Source organism: Cyphomyrmex costatus, unplaced genomic scaffold, assembly GCF_001594065.2.
Source record: "Cyphomyrmex costatus isolate MS0001 unplaced genomic scaffold, Ccosl1.0 scaffold14, whole genome shotgun sequence".
NCBI classification, from domain to species: Eukaryota; Metazoa; Arthropoda; class Insecta; order Hymenoptera; family Formicidae; genus Cyphomyrmex; species Cyphomyrmex costatus.
The window spans coordinates 2,690,321-2,712,478 of NW_017275390.1; the positions used below are offsets into that span (position 1 = coordinate 2,690,321).

Below are 22,158 nucleotides of genomic sequence, written 5' to 3' on the forward strand. Positions count from 1 at the left end.
CCCCCCCTCTCGTCAGGCCTGCCTTAGAGACATTGAAGAATCCATTAATAATCATGGGCGTGTCGACAGGCGCAATAAATAAATTTTGAGAATAAAAAATTAATCTCTTCGGTATATTACACGTTCAATATACGATACTATATGTTCTTTCAATTCTATTAGAAAATATTTTCCAGACGTATAACCTGCATTTTACTTTCTTATAAAATTATGAATTTAATTAAGACTCAATTATATATACAATAACAAATTACAAAAAAAAACAATAAGGATTACGAGACAAGCAATAGATTTGATATTTACATAAATAAAACGGTATATTTCAGAATAGGACTATGAGCCATACATAAACAATAGTACATTGTGTAACATGTGTGTTAAAGTTGTTTATTGTGCGACAATCTATAGCGCTCCCCCGCGCCCGCGCCGCGCTATAGACAATTATAATACATGAGTTGCACATAGATTTTTTCATCACAAGTGCACTGTGTTAGTAATATGTTATACAATTATAAAGTCGCACGAGCGAATCGAGTGCGACTTATGGAATGGTGCGTGAGGCGCAGGAAGCAGGGGGGTTCGGGGAGGGGGGGCGCAGCCCCCCCCCGAAAAAGAAATTAAAATATTTCATAAATAATTATTTAACAATACAAAATTTTGTATTGCTCATTACTTTTAATTATAATTGTGAGATTATTACAATTTGAAATTATAAATTTAAACGTTATTGTAAGTTGAATGATATTTATAGATACTGTATTGTCGTTTTATCGTAGTTACTTTTATTATTGGGAAAAACTATGCTTACCTGCCCAAGATACCCCGAAAGGACGCTCCGGTATTTTTCATAACGTAACGCTTTTGCGTGGGAGAAATAACTCAATGGCTTGAGGTATTGGCTATTTAACACATGCAAAAGCGTTGCGGTATGAAAAATAACGTAACGCAGTGGTAGCGCTCGTACAAATATCAACACGGAGAAACGCGCGCGACCGGAGCGTCCTTTCGGGGCATCTTGGGGAGGTAAGCATAGTTTTCCCCAATAATAAAAGTAACTACGACAAAACGACAATACAGTATCTATAAATATCATTCAACTTACAATAACGTTTAAATTTATCATTTTAAATTGTAATAATCTCACAATTATAATTAAAAGTAATGAGCAATATAACATTTTGTATTGTTAAATAATTATTTACGAAATATTTTAATTTTTTTTCGGGGGGGGGGGGCTGCGCCCCCCCAGGGCACATTACGTGCACGCGTGAGGAAAATAATATTAATGTGTCAAGAAATACATTTAAGATAAATACAATTAAAATAAACCGGTTAGAGTGTTAAACGTTTCGACTTCGATCGAGTCATTTTCAATAATATAATCAATAAGATTAACGATTTACACACTTCAAAGTATATTTGAAGTTCGAAATAAATCGTTAATCTTATTAACCGGTCTAACCGGTTTATTTTCAATGTATTTCTTGACACATTAATGTTATTTGTTTATGTTTGACTCGTAGATCTGTTGTGAAATATATCGTTTTATTGTTGAGCCACTTACTTATATTGTTTCTTAAATAAATAATTGTGAACAATTATGCATCTAATTACAAACGTTTCGATCCTAATCAGATCATTTTCAATATAAAAAAAAAAAAACAGTCATGTAATAATAAAATATATGTTAGAATGTGAGAAAAAATTACATTATTAAACAGACTTGATATATTATATAATCAGTTATAAAAGAACAAAGCAGTGGTTCGATAATTATACGAATTTAATATTCCACGTATTCACTATTTTATAAGATGTTTATTATTCACACTGGTTGGATCGTTATTATAACTATATTCAAGCAAATAAAATGTCAGAAATCAATTGAATGAAAATCATAACGATGATAAGAATCACATAATTTACAAACAGAATTTGGTATTATAATTAGCAGGGAATGGAAGTAACTCGTTACTTGTAACGAAGTTACAGTTACAAGTTACTTTTTTGGTAACTTTACTGGTAACTGCGTTACTTTCTTTTTTTTGGTAACTGTAACGGTAACGAGTTACATTTTTTGGGTAACTGTAACGAAATTTACAGTTACTTTTGTCGTTACTTTGCACACGATTGAACACGGTTCGATTGGATACATGCTATTAATAACGCTTATCAATAAGACTTGAAAGCCCTTATACATATTCGGCCGTTATGATTCAGTAATTATTTTACACTTCTATCTTCTATGTAATACATAGGACATACAAATATTTCAGTTTGCTGCATATTTTACAGGTTTTAGAATTACAAAATTGTGTTTAAAAAAAATTAAAAAATAAATTAAATAATAGTAAAATGAGATTAATTACATTGTCATCGTCGTTCTTATCAAAAAGACGATAACAATAAGTGTCGAAACGTCGTTTGTTTTTATCTTTGTATTGTTCTAATATATATTTATACATTTAATTACATTGTCATCGTCGTTCTTATCAGAAATAAACTGTTTCATTTTTGGCTCGTAACCCTTCTCATTTTACTTTTATTTAATTTATTATTTGAGCCATTCTACATTGTTTTTTTTTTAAATAAAACTATATATTTGTCAGTATTACATATAAAAAAAAAATGCAAAAGTACATTTTTAAATTGATTTTAAAAAAGTAACGGAAAAGTAACGAAAAGTTATTTTTCAAGTAACGGTAACTGTAACGAGTTACTTTTAAAAAGCGATAACTGTAACTGTAACTAGTTACATTTTTTACTGGGTAACGAGTAACTGTAACTAGTTACTTTTAAAAAATAACTTTCCATTCCCTGATAATTAGATATATAAAAACTAGGTATAAAAGAATTTAATAACACAATTATTTAAACTTCCTTCCTTTAAAAGACCTTGTAAAATGGAAAAGATAGGAAGAGGCTGATATTCAACAGTGGATGAAATCAGGCTGATGTAAATTTAGATATATTTGAATTTTATATTCCATGCAATCATAATTTTATAAAAAGGATCTTTTTAATTTTGTAAACATAAACTTTGGTCACTGCTATAAAACTGACTTCGCAATTTTCGTATAATGTGAATTAGATACGCATATGGATTCCTGGTACTAATTGAAACTATCATAATAAGCCAAATTTTGCGAAGAACTCATAAAACCATAACAATATTTTTGCAAACTGTTGTGAATTTAAAATAAATAATTTGTTTAATTATCCAACAAAGATTCAACGACGACTTTTGCTCATATTCAATTAAAACTTAGTGCTTAACATCGTAAAAATCAATTGTTGTGACATGATCAGAATTCATAATAGCTCTTTAAGCTTATGTTTTATGATTATTATACAAGGATATCGACCTGATTTACATATCCTCCCACATGTTAACCAGGTCTTTGTATCAAGTAATTTATGTTGGATGACTATCTTCATCCCGTGAGTTCTAATCATAGTCAAGGAAGTGTCGAGAGATAAACGGTGCGTACAAACTGCAAAATCGAATTACTTCCATTCGATACACTGACGCGGTTCGGCCATGCAACGATAATTTATTCACGTTTATGTAAGGTTACGACATGACAAGGCCAACAACAGGTTTGTCTCACCAATAAAGCCTTTTTTCTTGTAGGTTCTTCACCATCTTCAAATTTACTAGACATGTAGTTTTATCAGGTCAAGTACTTCATGTTCATAACGTAAAAACGTTAGTCTATTTGCACATGCAAATCGTACGTTTTGTTCTGTGAAATTTTATTCCTGATGTCCTCCATTTTTATATACGTGCATTCTCCTTGAGACATGAATGCAACTAACACAAAATATATGACTAATAACACACTCAGCAGACAAACGAAAAGTTCAATTTAACACTATTGGCTTAATTGGTACGAATAAAGTTAAAGTGTGCCACAAAAGTGTACAAAGAAATTCAACATGCATTCCTGGCAGTTAAACATCTGAGATTCACACATACTATAAAAATTTCACAATTTTTAAAACAAAACGATAATGGATAATAACTATGGATCAAGCTGAATGTTTTTTTTTAGTGTTAGAGTTCATATAACAAACAGTCTAAATAAAAATCTTTATCAGATCATCTTCAGTATTAAACAACTGTCAAATATCAATTAAAAACGGTAGATTACATAAATATTAAAAGTAAATAAAAATATGAAAATTACAAGTTATTACTAAAGTAATCGCTTGCAAAACGTGTTGAAGTTTGCTCTTTTATTACATAAATTTTAGCATTATTTATCCAGTTTGGTTAATAGTCCATTTTTTGTTTGATTTTTAATCCAATTCAGTCTTTTACTTCGTCTTTTTCATAAACTTATTTATTTCATGTATATATATATATATTGATACAGTGTTGTATTTTAATAATATACAATAAGACTATTTTTTGCATTTTAATATAGAAAAGCAGTAAATTTATTAAACATAATATGTATGTATACGATACTGTAAAAATTACTAAAATACTGTCAATCGCTTTCTTTTGAGATGTAATTTAAAACATACTACATAATTATGTAAAAAATAAAAATAAAAAGAAAGAAAAAGAAATAAATTGTCAAAAACAAAACAATATTAAATTTAATTTGTTCTACATATGTATTTTCAAAAAAAATTATGTAGTATGTAATATATTTGTATAATTTATAAATTTTATGAAACTAAGTGTATGAAACTAAAGATATTGTATTATAAATGTAAAATTATATATTTATACAGATTTTTTTTAATACCATAATTTAAACAATTTTTTTCTCGAAAATAAAATCACAATTATTACATTAATAAAGTGAATAAATAAATAAATATATGTATATGTATATATGATTATTTATTTGTAAATTTTGTATCGCACAAATAAATATTAAATTATTAAATATTAAAATGATTGTTATTATGCAAATAAGGAACGAGCTTATTTGATGTCATCAAAAAATTAAATTTCGAAAAGCACATATCGTTACTGATTTCCTATAATATTACGAAACAGTTTAAATGTTTGTTCTTTTTTGCAAATATTATTTCTACAAACAGTAACTACTTCACGATAAGTTACAAGGATGAAGAGTTTACAGAGCAGATGAACAGTCGCGACGAAAGAATTTAACCCATTCTGATTGTCATATAGTTGGCCCACGCTGATCTTCTCATTCATACCATTTAATATTTTGACTACAAAAAGTACTACGTTACGTGTTTCTTATTAGCAAATTGTTTAAACAAAAAGTTTTAACAAAAATTTCAGTTTTTTGCTCTTGAAGTCACCTTAAGCCTTAACAATATAAGTTTGTAGTCTTATTATAATATATATGTATACTAGTTGTTAAAATATAACAAATGAACGTATAAATACAACATATATTGATAATCCATGTGGTCCGAATGCCAAGTAACATATAATTGACACGATAAAGCACGCGTCAAGTCGACAGAAGGTCAATCCCACGTGGTCACGTTTAATCCACACAGAAGCCAATTTGTTGGGTTGGTAGCAACGAGGGGGAATATCTGAAAGGGAACAAGGCGCGGTCGCCAGGGCGCAAGGGACAGAGATGGTCGGAGGAAAATCCTCCCTAAGTGGAGGGGATAACAGACATATCTTACTGCCTGTAGTGCCTGTTGATTCACAGTACTCGCCAGTAATAAACGCGTCGTATAGAGACTCAGATCATAGGAACGTGCGCGAAGTTCAGTTATCATTTTATTACTTTTTCTCTAGTATCTAGAATAGAATAGTTTTTTATGTGCTTCAATGCCTACATTATAAGAAGATTATGATTTCGGCAGCTTACTGAATAACAAGTTTTTGCATTAAGAGGTAGGTCGTAAAGGAAAATTTCCAAATAGTTTTGACGTGGAAATCACAGTATACAGAAATTAGGAAATACAGTATCACGTAATTATAAAAGATATTTCAATAAAAATTGCATTTAAATAAACATTGCACACAAATAATATTATACAATACATTGTACGTTTTCGTTTACGTAGCGTAACGTACAAAGTTATAGAAAAAAATAAATACGTCGAAGAAATATAATTTGAAAGTATAATTTCGCAATTTACATAAAAAATTCTATGAAAATCCATTTATCAACATTACAGATAATTATTGATTGTAGTGTTGTGAACTTTGATTAGATCTGAGTAATAAATTAGTTATTACTTCAAGCAAAAAAAAGTAATTTTAAGAACATAATAATTTCTAATTGCTTTATTTCCAACATATTTGAATTTAATATGTCTAATTTCAATTAGTTTTTTTATATTTTAAAATATATTTTCTCATAATAAGGTGAAAAATCGCAATCATTAAAAACATTAATATTAATGTCAAGCTAATTATTTATTGACGTTCGTTTATGATGTTACGAAAAACTATTAGAAAAAAATGTTTGTATTTAGATCGAAGTAGTTAATAGTGCACAATAAAATCTAGTAATTGATATTTAATATAAATAAAACATATGCAAATAAGCGCAATTACTTTTTTATTAGTTAAGAAATGAATTGTAATTGTAGTTATCAAGTAAAACATCTTAATTGTAGAAAAATATGTAAGAGGCAGTAATAGATATCCGCATATTATATTTACACTGTATTACTATAGTTTTAAATACTAGTTTTAAATGCTGATTAAAATTTTACATTTCTCGACGTAAATCATTACCTTAAAACTAATATGTAGGTATAATATGTATCTATTACTGTAAACTGACACCTTTTAAATCTTTTTCTACAATTAAGATGATTTACTTGATAGTATAATCACGATTACAATTCATTTTATTTTAATTGTGCTCTTAAATTATAATTTAATATACATATCATGATAATACATGTATAGAAGACTGTGCTTTACATTAGAAACGCTAATGTTATTGCAAAGCAAGAGATATTGACGCAATGAAAGATGAACTTTAGATAACCTTGATCAGTACACGTAATATTAAAAAAATAATACGGTATTAAGAGCAAGCATAATACTTTTGTAACTTTATAACATAAATGACAAATTTTTTTAATCGAACAATTTAATTAAACAAAAAATATCAATTGGTAATTTTTTATCTAGTATTCCTCCAGTATATTTTTTAATATTGTTTGATATGTTTTATTATAAAGTTATATAGTTTCAAAAATAAATAATAGAAATAATTTATTAGCATGCAACATATATACATATTTTTACGTATTTTTAAAATTTGTAATAAAATTAAAACATTTGTATACACGATTATGTAAGCAATAATTATATACTTTTTGGTTCGTGAAAAACGATATTTTGTCTAATTTGCATTTAAACTGATGAAACAGTATTATGTGTTTTCTATATCGCGTAATTTAGTATTAATCAACCATAATCTCCTTGTATTTATTCAATCTATTCTGCAGATTTCAATAAATATTCTGCAATTATTGTTAATTAGAACTGTTCTATGATTACGTAAAAACTGTCCTGTTATGTAAAAGGATTAATATAAACAAAGAGTAAGTCGTACTCAGTACCCTATGGACTCACTAACGATGAACGATTATATCGTAGCATACAATGAGTAATCAAAGTTCTATAAATAAAGCGTTTCATATATTCTTTTGATAGCTTTACTCTGAAAATTTCTAGTCAAATATTTCTTCCTTTTTTGGAAATAAAAATCTTTTAGTTACATTTTAATATAAAAAGAGAGATTTATACATATCAAAAGAATAATTTTTTCCAACATAACAGATTATAATAATTTTTTCCAAAATAACAGATTATAAATCAGATCAAATACTTTTTTTTTCATTTGATGCTGCCAATAATTTATGCGGTGTTACTTTGTCTGAACTTTTTCTTCATTCTCCAAGGTCAATACTCACACAATCGGTTCTTACTTTAAAATCATCTTAAGTAACTTTAAAATCGTCTTAAGATGCTAATACAGCTTGTTGGCTTATGATAGCTTAAGATTGTACTTAAGACAGTCTTAATAAGAACCAAGTATGAATATTGGCTTATAAGTTTTTATAGAACGCTCGTAAATATTTCGTATTCAATACATGTGAATTCAAACGTGTCTTCGCGTGTCGATATCTACGTGTTTCTAGTCGACTCGGAAACTTCATTGGCTTAAAGAAATGTACCACGCACCCGCACACGCAATAGCAGTGCACATGTACATGATTACATACATGTGCGACAACTCATCGCTGACTGGTAGATTAGATACGTTTTATCTTGCAGACTCTGAAGCACGAACGGTTAACGAGACGTAGAGGAGTGAGAGACAAGTGATTAACAAGAAAACCGAACGCTCGAGTTCAGGGTGCACATGCTGAAGAGACGAGGATCGGTGCATGTGGAGATACACGCGTCACTATGAGGCCGTGGCTGAACAAATCACTTAGCTTTGGAATCCTAGGGCTATTTCTGATAGCCCTTGGTATTTCCTTCTGTTTCTTATGGCCGACAGTTTTTCATCAAATTCTTCAAAAAGTGAGTGTAGACGATAATTATTACTTTTGTCTGTGATCTGCGTTCATCTGTGGCAACACGTTCTCATATTCTTTTCTCGTTTTGTAAAGCAATTTGTGTGACATAAGATTTGTAATATCAAACAAGATTCATAACGTGACATCTACAATGAGAATTTAAAACGTGAAACTTAATCTTGTAAGATCAAGCCGCAAGGAATTGATCAATTACAGTCAAACATGAAGTGAATAATCGATTATAATTGGTCAATTTTTTACGGCTTCGGGTTTAAAGCTTGAGTTTTATACTCATTCGTGCTGTGTTGAATCAGTGCATTTACCTTCGAGGTCTATTTCAACTCCTTTCCTTTGATAAATTGAACTTGAAACGGATTTCTACGATAATTTGTATACAAAATATTCTTCTTTTTCCTCTTGCATTAGGCCTCTAGCCTGTATTACTCCTTTTTCATATGCTTATGATGCGTATATATGTATTACAAAATATTAACATTTAATAATCTAATCTCGCTTATCTTGGCAACACGATACGTGATCTGTCTGTCTGTATTATCGCCGAATCATTTAAGAAGGAAATAATTTCAAAAAAACAATCAGTTATTGAGTCCTAATTCAGATAAGATTCAGACAGAGTATTTAACTTTAAAATATAAAGTTTCATAATCCAATGATTTTTTAAACTTAAATACACATACACACACATAATTTACGTTAAAAAATAATTGAATTTTATCTTCTCTCTCAAGTATTGTCTAAATTTTGTCTGAATTTATGAATTACGACTTCATAATCCGAATGTTTTTTGAAACTGTTTTTCTTTTTAATTTTGATTTTCAATAATATGAACGGGCAGATATATTGTAAATTTATGAATTATAGCATTATTATTCTAATGCAATTTTCTATCGCTTGTTATTTATGACTCTGAGATTATTCGTTATTCTAAAATAAAGCCTTAAAATACTTTAATTCAATTGATTATAAAAATAAACAAATTCATATGTATAGATATAAGAAATAAGGTACCATTATTTATAAATCAGTTTGTTTATTTTTATTTTATATCACTGCAAATAGATATCTGGCCTACTTCTATGTTTTCTTTATCATTCTGTTTAGCGCTTCTTTCTTAGTTACTTTTAATTAAAATCTTTATTTTTAGCAAAACAACAATAATCTTCTAATTTGTTGATTTTTAAACTGATGATTAATTGTACTTATCGAGTTTTTCCGAGAAAGAGGAATAACACATGCATTGCATGTTTTTTGTCAATAATCGTGAAAAATGAGCCACACTTATGTATTAAACATGTCGTATGAGTGTCGTTTGCGATAAATAAAATCACTCGTTGAACTGATCCACATACTATGCGTTTAGAGACTGGACACTTGCTTCGGCGCTAGTCCTGACCCGATTGGAAAAGTGGCCGATTGTCCCATTAATTGATATTTCTCTGTGTCGCGGTACGTCGCAATGATTTCATTTCACGCCACTGACATCGCGCGCGAATAATACAATATTAGTATTGATAAAAGTAGAGATACACACTCATACTAGATCACACGTGTCGGCTTTTGTTTTTCATTTTAAATCGTGTTCATACAATGAACACGACGTGAAGATTAATTATTAACTGCGCGAATATATTCTTATTCAAGGTATACGATTGCTACTGAATCCGATATTTATCGCGTTTCGTATTACAATTTACAATTGATTAGTAACTGACCAATGTCGAATATAAAATTATCTTTGGATATTTTGATTGTGTCAATGTTACAATAGCGAATTTTTCCTATCAGTTATGAAAATGAATTGAATTATAAATTGTAGGTGCATAATTAATATGTTTTAATATGTGAACAATTTGATGTTTTCAATACTTTTTACGTGCACTATAATACGTAGTAAAAATTGTTTTTCTTTTTGTGTTATTGTGATCGCGTGGATAGCGACAGTATGAACCGACAACTGCTGCGTGTGTTCATCAACCGTAACACGCGATCTGAATAATTATTTAAGTGCCATTTTATAAAGAAATCATTTGCATTGTTAGCATTGCACTTCGGTGCAATCAGCGAAACATCATCAGACTATAAAGTGATAACAATTACTGTTATCGGCTAATTATCTTTTACTTCTGTTAAATATTTCTTTGTACCTCTATAGGAATTGGCTCTCTCGCCGACCTCCAGAAGCTTTGAGATGTGGAAGGACACCAGCAACCTTCCGCCTATGTTTATGAAAATTTATTTCTTTAACTGGACCAATCCGGAGGAATTGAATATAAAGAAACCGCATTTCAATCAGGTTGGACCTTATTATTTCAAGTAAGTAACTTTGACTTAAATGAACAAGTTTCATTATTATAAGATTTACGAAAAACTGTAAAATATAGAAAAGGACATATAATAAGAACATACAATACAAACCTTTATATACCTTAACAAGACGACAAGATTAATTCCTTGAGCAAGACTATTAACACAATTAACATTTACTTGTTTGTATTAGTTTGTATTAGAAAAATATCAATATATATATTTATGAATGTGAAGAGAGAGAGAGAGAGGCAGGAGAAATCACTAACCACGGAAATAGAAAGTTCCGAGATCATGCAATCGATGCATAAACCACTGCAGATAAGATAAAATATTCAGCTAATCTGTTTTTTAGTGCAGTAATTAATATTGTTTGTGTCTACGTGATTTAATCATATTAATTTGGCTTATAATAACAGGATATTGCAAAATATTAATGTTTTATACATAATGTATATTCTAACTTAAAAACAAATTAAACAAACGGCTGTTTAAAGAATGGCTGAATTTTCAACTAATTGATCTTAAGATAAAATAAATATTAAAAAACAAAACATCAAGTATACGACCAACACGAGCATAAAAAGTTGAAATTAATAATTCAATCAATTATACAATCAATAATTAGATCCAATTTAATCCATAAAACAAAAATTGTATAATACATTAGTAAAAACTCAAACGTTTCGGCTTCACAGAACCTTCATCAGTGTAGAACAATAATTTACAATCGTTAATTTTTGATGGAAACAACAACATCGGTATAATTTTTAAAATAAGATCTTGATTTTACAACCTTCTTTAGATGTTTTTCTTCTTTTCAATTCAAATTCAGTCTCCTCAATTATGTCAAAACAATATTGTCAATCATTAAAATATTTTTCCAAATTAAAAAAGAAGAAGAACAAATATCATGTTGAAACATCGATATGATATTAACGTAAAAATAAATATATATAAAAAATAAATATTTTTTTAATATTTACTATAAAAATCATAATTATAAATTAAAATTAAACTAACGATAATAAATCGTAAGTAATAAAAACAATTGCATTTTCAATCAAAGTGGAACTTATAGCGTTGAATAAGACTAAATGGAAATTTCTACAAATATATTATTTCAGTTTTATAAACTGCACATCGGTTTATGTCAGACTTGAAAGGCAATCGCAAATTCAAGCTGAAAAAAATATCATAAATTAAGGAGATTAATTGATCCTTTTCAATAATGATGTTAATAAACAACTTAAAAATCCAAAAATAATTTTTATATTATATTAGCTCAGTTAGGTTGAGATGCTTATTATTTATTAGTATCACCATTAAAATGCACAATCAATCTACTAAATTTATGATAATAGTTTCAGCTTCAATTCGATTAAGTTCAGCTTCAGTTTGCGAAAGTCTGACACACTGTATCAATGCGCAGTTTATAACATAAAAATAATATATTTGCAAACATTTGCATTTAGTGTTAAGCGCTAAGATTCACTTTGATCACCAATAGGAGATTATTAATAAATAAAAAATAAATTTAAAAAATTATGTAATAAAAATGTTATTTATTTTGACACATTACACAATTAACAATTGTAATCACTGTTCTCATTTAAATCGATAGTCACATAAAAAAAGAATCAGTTTGATTGTTTTTATGCGACTACCATTTAAATAAAAACGTGTTGACATTAATTATTTTATGATTAGTAAATTGCTTTAAATAAACAAACGTCTTAATTATCGTAACTGGTATGTTTATTAGTATTCTAAAAACAGATTTAAAGTATTTAGATAGAAAAAAGTTATGAGGAGAAATGTGATATATAATACTTCATAGACAAAATACAATGAAAGTAAGGTAGTTATTCTAATCAGACTATGAAATTACAACACGATAACGAACCTAATGATGACAATGAAGCAGAAATAGTTAACCTCGTTATATCGATGCCTTAATGAACAAAAAAAATATCAGTCACGTGCGACGCGTAGGCGAGTCTGTATGAAGTAATTGACTAATTAATTACTTTCTTCTCAACCGTAATAACATATGTTTTGTGATTCTTTAACAAGTGTCATATAGATGCGTTCCCTTACTCGTGTCCTTCATTCGACTAGTTTACCTCAATACTTTTGCGTTTAAACCGGTAAACGTATGGAATACTGCTACAAAAACGATTCTAGATATTAGTATCATTATACATTTCATAATTTGCATTTTCCAAGAACACCTCACGCGATTTTCATCACGCAAAAACATGAAGAACGTAACATAGCAGGATAGACTGAGACCGGATGTTACAGTTTTTGATTAGTGCTTTTTAGAAAACGTAAATGCCTGATTTTGAAATATATATACCTACATCCTTTAAATATAAAAAAAAGTTAGTCTTGTATGTGTAAATTCACCACATCATACAAATAAGTTATTTAATTTTAAATGAAACTGTGAAAAATTAGCCCTGTGTTCTGGATTGATTGTCACATGTTCTAGGATTGGCAATGTATAGTATATTTATTATGTCAATATATATAAAAAATACAAATAAAAAAAATAGATAATATTTAAATATTAAATCTTATAGGACCGTACATGTGAGAATAAAAATAAAGTTATTTTAATCATAAAATGAGAAATTTGTTTTAGTGCTGTAGTTTCTATATAAAAAATGAAAAACATATCTATCTATATGAAATATAATAATATATATGTAGGTATTTGTAAGAGTATATTTTCTAAAAATGTGTAGCATTTGTTAATAATTAAAATGTGTAGCAATTGTTAATACAAGAAATTGTTAATACAAGAAATCTATAAACTTTGTTAGGATAACGATTAATTAATTGTAGCAAAACTTCTTTAAGCGTGTCTTTTTCTAAATACAAGGATATTGCGATTAATAACACCAAAGACCTGTTAGACAATAAAAAATAGGTGACAAGAAAAATTTACTCACCAACTGCATTTTTAAAAAATCATTGTCAATAATACATACAATGAAATCATTTTACACAACAAATTAGCAATCTACAGTAAAAAAAGAGACTTTTCTATCTCATGTATTAATAGAATTACAAGCATACGACAATCAGCTCCGCTCTCTCTTCTTTATTAAAAAATAATAAAATCACGATAATTCTTGTAAATTGTTTTTTCAATAATAACAATAAATTAAAATCGATTTCGTAATTTAAAAAAGTTTCAATCATAAATTGGTTTGAAATTCCGTATAATTGAAACTCTAAGTTTCTTTAAATTTCGATAGGTAATTAGTAGATATTATTATCATCATTGAAGAAACTTGAATAAATTTAAAGTTTCAGTTATATGGTTGAATTTCGATGAAATTTGTGATTGCAACTTTCTTAAATTAGTAGAGTTATGTAGGGGAGAATAGTCTAAATCAGATCTATTTGCAGTCTTTGTTCTCTATAAGGCGTAAATAAAGTCCGATCATAAAACCAATAGCGCCGTTCGAAAGATCATTTAATTTCCTTCATTTTTGCTTCAGACCATTTTGACACAAAATGGTCTGTTACCTGTATCGAACTATAATGGAAAATGTAAAAATGCATTTTTCGATCCGATTTAGGAACTCATAGTTCCAAATCATATCTCTCCTATTTTTATGGACTTTTAGATTTAATTTTAAAATATATATTTTAATTAATTTTTGTTAGTATTGAGTAAATACGAGCAATTTAAGATCCAAAGATAAAAATACAGTTTGTATTATTAGAATTAAACTCAATAAAAAATTCCATCAATCTGAGTCTGATGACATATAATATTTTATTGATTTAGTGTTCCTTAGACCAGATCTGGTTGGTCGATCACCAGTATTACAACCAGATTGTGGCTTCTTTGTTCGATAAAGCTGGCTTACTCGTCTTTTTATTTAGTGTTTTTTGTCCGATTTGGACACGGGTTCATTCGAACTATTGGAACAAATTTTACAATAAATCGCAAAAGTAATCACAAAACTCTGGATATTTTTGAATTCTACACTCTTTAATTATCTCTTAAATCAATTACCGTTTAAATTTTTAACATCTTTTAAATAATGATTTACAAGGATTTTTTTTTTAATTTTCGCATGATAGCCGAAAATACATATTTACGTCTATTCTATGAACGTTATGACATAGTATTGACAAACTGCTGTGTTACATGTTCGGTGTCTTATAAGAACTTTACATTATAAATAGCACTCAAATCTGCTTATTTAAATTAAAAAGGTCTGATTTGGTACACGGTCCGATTTAGGACATTCCTCCCTATAATGATCAGCAGAATATAAAACCATGTACATCATTGTTTGAAACAATGGTCATCAATTTATATGAACAATTAAAATAATTCTATTGTTATTATAGTATTACCGCCTAAAATGAAATTCTCTTCTTCCAAATTCTTTTCGTACAATTCTATTTCCGTTCTTAATTTTGTGTCGGTAATATAAAGATTGCGCCTTTGACAATAAGAGAGCATTAGGTATAGTCATTATCATTGCGCACGTACGTCCTGTATGGTGGCGTGGCAATTGGCCCCGTTAATATTAATAAGCAATATATATAGGTCAGATGTCTAAATTGCGGTTGAATAATCAACCTCAAAATTAGCATCAATCAATAAATTATGCATCAATTAAAATGAGATAGAAAATGTATGATTTATTGTTTAATTTCAGATGGTATATAAATAAAATTACTGTACTGTAAAAAGTGCAGTGTTTAATATATAATAATTTAAATACTTACACACAAAGCATATTTCACATAAAACAAATGTTTAATAATAAAATATTTAATAATAAGAGATGTTTCAGTTTTAAACGTTTCAGTATTTTAAATATTTTTTTTTAAGGCAAAAAATGTTTTATTATGGTAGTTGAACGTTCACTTCTTTCACATACAAAAAAAAAACAAAATATTTTCTCGATAATGAATGTTTACGGAGGTAAAACATTTTGAAATATAAAACATTTTACTTACACGCTCTAAAAAATGTTTTGGTAAGTATATCAAAACACGAGAGATAGCGTCAAATTGGAAGATTTTTTTCGTAAAAAAGATTTTTGCTGATCTATATATAATATATTGTGGCCAGCAAAATAGAATATTTTTATAAATTATACATTATTCTAAGATAAAATATAGCTTTTCGCATTTTCATCTAAACGCAAGAAACGTTTAGGAATTAAACATTATCCAATGTAAAACAACTTTTAGCGTTTTCAATTTAACACACTTTTTAAAACTCTGCACAACTTTATGTGTTTTGAAATAATATACTTTAATAATTAAATACTTTTATGTATCTTCGAATAAGACACTTTTATACTAAACACAATACTAAACACTTTTTAGCATTTTGTATGCTCGTTTAAAAAAACTAAAAACAGTATTTGAAAACGGAGATAAGAAATAAAATATCTTAATATCTTAAATTAATATCTTAATATTTAAATACTTTCTTTTATGAATGTAAACGTTTATATTTAGTGCGTATTTCATTAATGTTATCCGCTTCTAATTTATAAATTTACGGATAATGCTCGATAACTATAAAAAAACCTTTTGATTGCATAAAAAAAAAATGGAAGAAATAATTAACGCAATTATGAAATGCAGGGAAGTAAGGCAAAAGAGTGATATCAAGTTTAATCATGAGAACAAAACTGTCAGCTATGTGCAACGACGAATATGGTATTTCGATGAGGAGCGGAGCAATGGAAGTCTTAGCGACGTTATTACTAATTTGGACGCCGTCACTGTGGTAAGTTGTCTTATTGAATCTTTTATTGCGTACTTAGCAATAGTAAATTTAATTCATGATATCAATTATAACGCTGTAAGCAAAAAAGAATTATCGTATATCGAATGTGAAATAATTGCATAATAATAATACAGGAAGATGTACTTGGATTTCCAGCTTTTTTTAATCTCTATAGCATGAAATTTTTTTGTAGTTATAAAAAATATTATGTAACGTAAAATCAACAATTATTGATCTAAAGGTGGTTTCTGCAACCTCTATCTACAGACAACTTGCAAAAGTATTTCACACTGTATCACAAGATGTATATACGCCACTTTACGGTAAAAAAAATTAAATTGATCAACAAGATATTGATATATGATTAATATGTGACTTCAAAGTCACACCGAGTTATAGAGGATTAAATTTTGCCCTGATATTAAAATAAAAAATAATCAAATTCGAGAAGAATCATGCAGAAACATTAAATGCTATAAATATATGATATTTATTCTCTTTTACAGTCAGGAGTGCATAAAATTAGATTCTGGGAAGTCGACTGGCAAAAGTCGCTGTCTTTCCTCTTAAGTAGCACCAACCGACGATATTATATTAGTAAAACAGTGGACGAATTGCTGTTTACAGGCTACTCTGACAATTTGCTCACTATGGGCAAAATGATGCCTATAGACGACGTTCCGGCATTTGACCGTTTCGGCTGGTTCTATACGGTACGTCTACTAATAAGACAAGCTATTTCTGGTCTTTCTTCTTAACAATTCATTTATAGTGAGCACAAACAACTTGTTAAAACGTGCGATATATTAAATACACTTCGAAGAATATTGCTTGTATGATTATTTTTAATTTCCTGTAGGATTACAATTTTTTATTTACTTTAAGGATTATTGCAGAGCTAGATTTAGTAACACATTTTGGTCCGATTTCGATGTTTATTATATGTATTTCAGACAGAAATATAAGTCACCCCTAAGTCTGAAGTAGCTTCTTTGAATGAATTCAGATTATTCCATTATAAATTTATTCTATTATAAAATTTAATTTTAGTTATTAATATAATAGCTGGAATTTTTTTGTTATCAATATACTGATAACAAAAAGCTTTTCCATTATCTATTAATCCAATTAATTAATAATTATTCCAAAAAGAAAAATTCTAACTATAGCTACTTGAGGTTCAAGGGAATTACAATTCTATCATTTAATATGAACGCTTATTCTGAGATGAAGCGTCACACTTATTTATAAGCTCGTTGCTAAGATACGAGCGGTAAGAAAGAGATAATAGGCGTCGTCAATAAAATCTGCCCGAAATGTGTGAATTTAATTCCAGCTATAATGTATTCTACCATTCTCTCAATCATTTTGCTTTTTTAAATATTGGAAAACCAGAAACTTCCCGTCTTTTTATTACTTTATAATAAATAATTCATCTTTCATAAAGGATTTAAAATGCTAATATTAAATATAGTATTTTACATTAGAGATAACTATGAGCGATGTAAAAGGTATTAATATTAAGCAAATAGTACGTGGAATATTTGAGTTGCACGTTACTAGGTAATAGCGTTATAGCCGATGGTAGAGTACTTGTAACCAGGTTTAAATTGATAATGAATGGAGGAGATCACATATAGGTCGCGCCGCGTAGCGAATAAAACGTCCGAAGATATATTATGCAGTATTATATTGCAGTATTATATTGACATTAGTGCTCTACAAAAAATTATTAATTAATTAATATCTCTAAACACTTTAAGAGTAGAATTGCCACTCTTATATTAAATTTAGTCTGTTTTCTGTTCCTGCACTAGACTGAACTTTCTTTCTCACCTTCGACAAATATCAAACATATACATATTTCACTTCATGTTTTAAAAGTGTACACTAGTTCAGCCATAGAAAACAGATCTATTGTTGAAGCATCTGATTTTTATGAAGAATAACAAGCATTACGCTTATAAGAGAAACAAATCGCCGCTTGAGTTGATGCTAATAAAAATACTAGAGGAAAAACAGACGAAAACTTAACGTTCCACTAACGAAAATGTATTAATTCGCCAGTTGTTACATTTTTAAATAAATTATGTGGTAATTTATTTAATAGATAAACACACAAAAGAATAAAAGTATAAGAGAGTTATAAAGAGTTAGAGAGTGAATTGAGGTTTACAAAAAAAGATGGAATAACCTAACCATAAGTGCGTTTTTAGATGTGGATAGAACTATTAAAAGACCAAAAATGAATTGCTAAAACAGGAATACATCACAATTTATTATTATGTCTTAATTATGTAGAGAAATAATAGCGACATGGATGGGCACTTAAATATGGAAACAGGCGAGGATGATATAAGCCAGTTGGGAATCCTAAGAAAATGGAATTACAGGGATACGACGAAATTTTTCAAGAGCCCGTGTAACGTTATTGAAGGCAGCGCCGGTGGATTTTGGCCGCCCTATAGGACGAAAAATCAAATTAGTTTGTTCAGCGTAGAAATATGTCGGTCAGTTTAAAAATGTTATCAAGTTTATACAAAATAGACTTAATTTCGCATTTATTTATGTGATGTCAAACCAAATAGTGTTTAACGAAGGATCGAGATTTTATTTTAATGAATTCGAATGAGGCAATTTAGTCCTAGTTGCTACATAAATAATACTATAATTATAGAATCTTGAAGCAAAAGATAATCACAGCAAATGCCATAATCAGTTTTTTAATTAAAACGCTAATTGGTTAATAAAATGCCTAATATTTGACCAAAGCAATATGGATAACATTTTTTTGTATTTATTGAACACATTTTTATTAGTTATATTTAATTATCGATTTGTTTTTACTTAATATTTAATTATCTTCGCCGCATTAATAGAGTAAAAGTAATCTCTCTGGCGCTATCCCAATAAGAAATGACAATGGAATCGATGTCGATTTCATTACCATTTCTCAATGGAATTCTTGCATGTTATTAATACCTGTTATAAAACACATTGAATTCTTAATCTTATTTTTTGTTCTTTTTTTTTTACATTATTTTAGTACAATAACCTACGAATACGAAGGAACAGTTTCTCATTTTGGCATCGAGGGTTATCGATACACCATTGATAAGAAGACTCTTGGAAATGATACAAGACGACGTTATCCTCACGAGCAAGCGAAATATTTTGAGCGGACCACAACGACAGAAGACTTTTTTGCAGCTGAGCATCTGTCCGAGATGGGAATCACTACGACCACCGAAAGTGTTGCTGACGATTCTTCATCCGAGAAAAATACGAATGAATACTCAGACGATGATCCGGATGTTATCAATATGGGTAATTGCTATTGCGATGGCGAATGCACGCCGTCAGGTCTAATGAATGTGACCGCGTGCCGTTTCGGTGCGCCAGCCTTCATCAGTCTACCTCATTTTTACAAGGGTGATTCCATGCTTCTTGATCAAGTCGGAGGATTACATCCTAATGATAAGGATCATAGCTTCACCGTCACTCTCGAACCCGTGAGTAGTGATAATTTTTACAGCGCGAACGAATAAATTCGCCGCGATAGAAATAACAGCGGTTAGTCAACCCCGTGCTCTACTACCAAGATACTAATTTTACTATCGCGTTTCATCCGGCCTATCGAGGATGTGGCGCTGCCACGATAATTTGCGCTATTGAGAAAGCAATCGTGTTGAATTATTCGCATAGCTTCGTGTTAAAGTGGCTCCAAACGGCATGGCAATGTACGCCAACTTTATGCACATTCGCTAAACATTCATCTTATATAGATAATGTGTGTGTAATATTTACAAAAGTTGAGGTGTACTTTGGACATATCGTTCATAGAACCGTCTTTACATGATATTATACTATTTTTGGCAATTAATAAATATGAATGTTCTTTTTTCTTTTTACAAAAAACACTTGATGTTTCAGATGACAGGAATTCCTCTAGAAGTAATAGCTAGATTTCAAATTAATCTTCTTCTGCAACCATCAGAAACTGTGACGTAAGTATGAAAAAAGATTCACAAAAAACTCAATAATTTGCAAGAAAGTAACATATCTGATCTTATCCATATAGAAAGAACGATTTTGCTCGAATGTCTGAATATAGTCTGATGTGTGATTCACGAAAAACGATAACAAAAGACTTATTAAATTGCAAACGAAATAATCACATACCTAATCCTATTAATATAGAAAGAATGGTTTTGCTGGAGTATTTAAATTTAGCTAGAAATGATTCATATAAAAAAACAAAAAACTCATTAAATTATAAAACGACATAATCATATAACTGATTTTATCAACATGGAAATAACGGTTTTACTGAAGTATCTAAATTTAGCTCGTTATAGATCTAAAAGTAAATTTTATTGGCCTATCAAAATAATTATGTAGAATGTACAAAATAGGTGCTAGAATGTCAAAATTTTCTTGCAGCTTTGCTCATTGTAGTTGAATTTATAATTATTTTATGAATTTACATAATTATTTTGATAGTCCAACAAAATTATTTTTAAATTTGTATATATCTATTATTTAAATTTTAGATACTTTAATAAAATTGTTCTTCCAATGCAATTAAATAAAAAGAAAAATTGATATATTGTTTAGGGTCTTCAACAATGTTCCCAAGATCTATATGCCGATGTTTTGGTTCGAGTTGAAAGTAAAAATCTCCGAGGATATGGCTTCTGATTTAAGGAAATTACTAGCACTTCCAACTGTGATGCTAAGTATCGGTATAGCTATGATAGCCATCGGATTAGGTTTAATTGCTACCACAGTATTCTTGTATTTCAAGAACAAAAGACGTGTACCCACAACGGTATGTGTACGATTCATAAAACTCTTTAATTTAATAATAATTAATAATAACATTAAATAATAAATTAATGAGGACTTTGAAGAACATTTTTATTGTAACTTACATGCGCAATGTTTTATAGGATGTCACGGAAAAGGCAGTAGATGAATCCTCTGACAAGAAAACGGAAATGGTGTATATGGATAAAACAAGTAGCAATAATGAAGACCCTAACGTCAGAGGCGATCGTCGTCTGTATGCGAAACTCTACTGAATGTTTTTCTGCAGGAAGAATTTGAAATTTTCCAAAACATTGTATGGAAATGTGCGATTGCGGAGCGATTTTGACACATAAAAAGGCTGCTATAGGATATTTACAAAATAAATTTTTATTATGTGCCTCAGCTCCACAACAATTGGCGCAAAATATGTCCTAAAATATGTGTATATATATCTTACACTAGTAGAATGTAAGAAATATATACATGGACAGAATGTTTTATAAGTGCACATATGCATAATCGTGGGTAAATTTATATCAAGTTTTTTTATATGCACACATATATTAATGTATAATTAGCATTATAAATAATACTGCAAAAAAACGCAAAAAAAGTCAAGAAAATCACGTAATTATAATATATTATCGCGAATGTACATACGGATTAGCATATTACTTGCACAGATAATTTTTAAATGTAAATGTGGCAGTTACATAAAAGAAATTACAGAATTTTAA

The 22,158-nt window shown here is 28.9% G+C and overlaps 1 protein-coding gene across 2 annotated transcripts in view; it reads left to right on the top strand.

Annotated features, from left to right (window-relative positions):
• Window positions 1-21,972, top strand: part of LOC108782983 (protein croquemort) — a 24,768-nt gene extending 2,796 nt beyond the window's left edge. Inside the window, exons 1-10 of one of the 2 annotated variants that reach the window (XM_018551389.1) lie at window positions 5,769-5,845; window positions 8,255-8,506; window positions 10,676-10,836; window positions 16,465-16,609; window positions 17,116-17,322; window positions 18,911-19,119; window positions 19,656-20,121; window positions 20,543-20,616; window positions 21,227-21,440; window positions 21,562-21,972. In XM_018551389.1, the coding sequence (XP_018406891.1) occupies window positions 8,390-8,506; window positions 10,676-10,836; window positions 16,465-16,609; window positions 17,116-17,322; window positions 18,911-19,119; window positions 19,656-20,121; window positions 20,543-20,616; window positions 21,227-21,440; window positions 21,562-21,693 (1,725 nt within the window). In that variant the 5' untranslated portion in view covers window positions 5,769-5,845; window positions 8,255-8,389 and the 3' untranslated portion in view covers window positions 21,694-21,972. Of the gene's footprint in view, window positions 1-5,768; window positions 5,846-8,254; window positions 8,507-10,675; window positions 10,837-16,464; window positions 16,610-17,115; window positions 17,323-18,910; window positions 19,120-19,655; window positions 20,122-20,542; window positions 20,617-21,226; window positions 21,441-21,561 lie in introns of those variants that run through there. The other variant, XM_018551390.1, reaches the window with a different exon arrangement.
• Window positions 21,973-22,158: the final 186 nt, after the last annotated feature.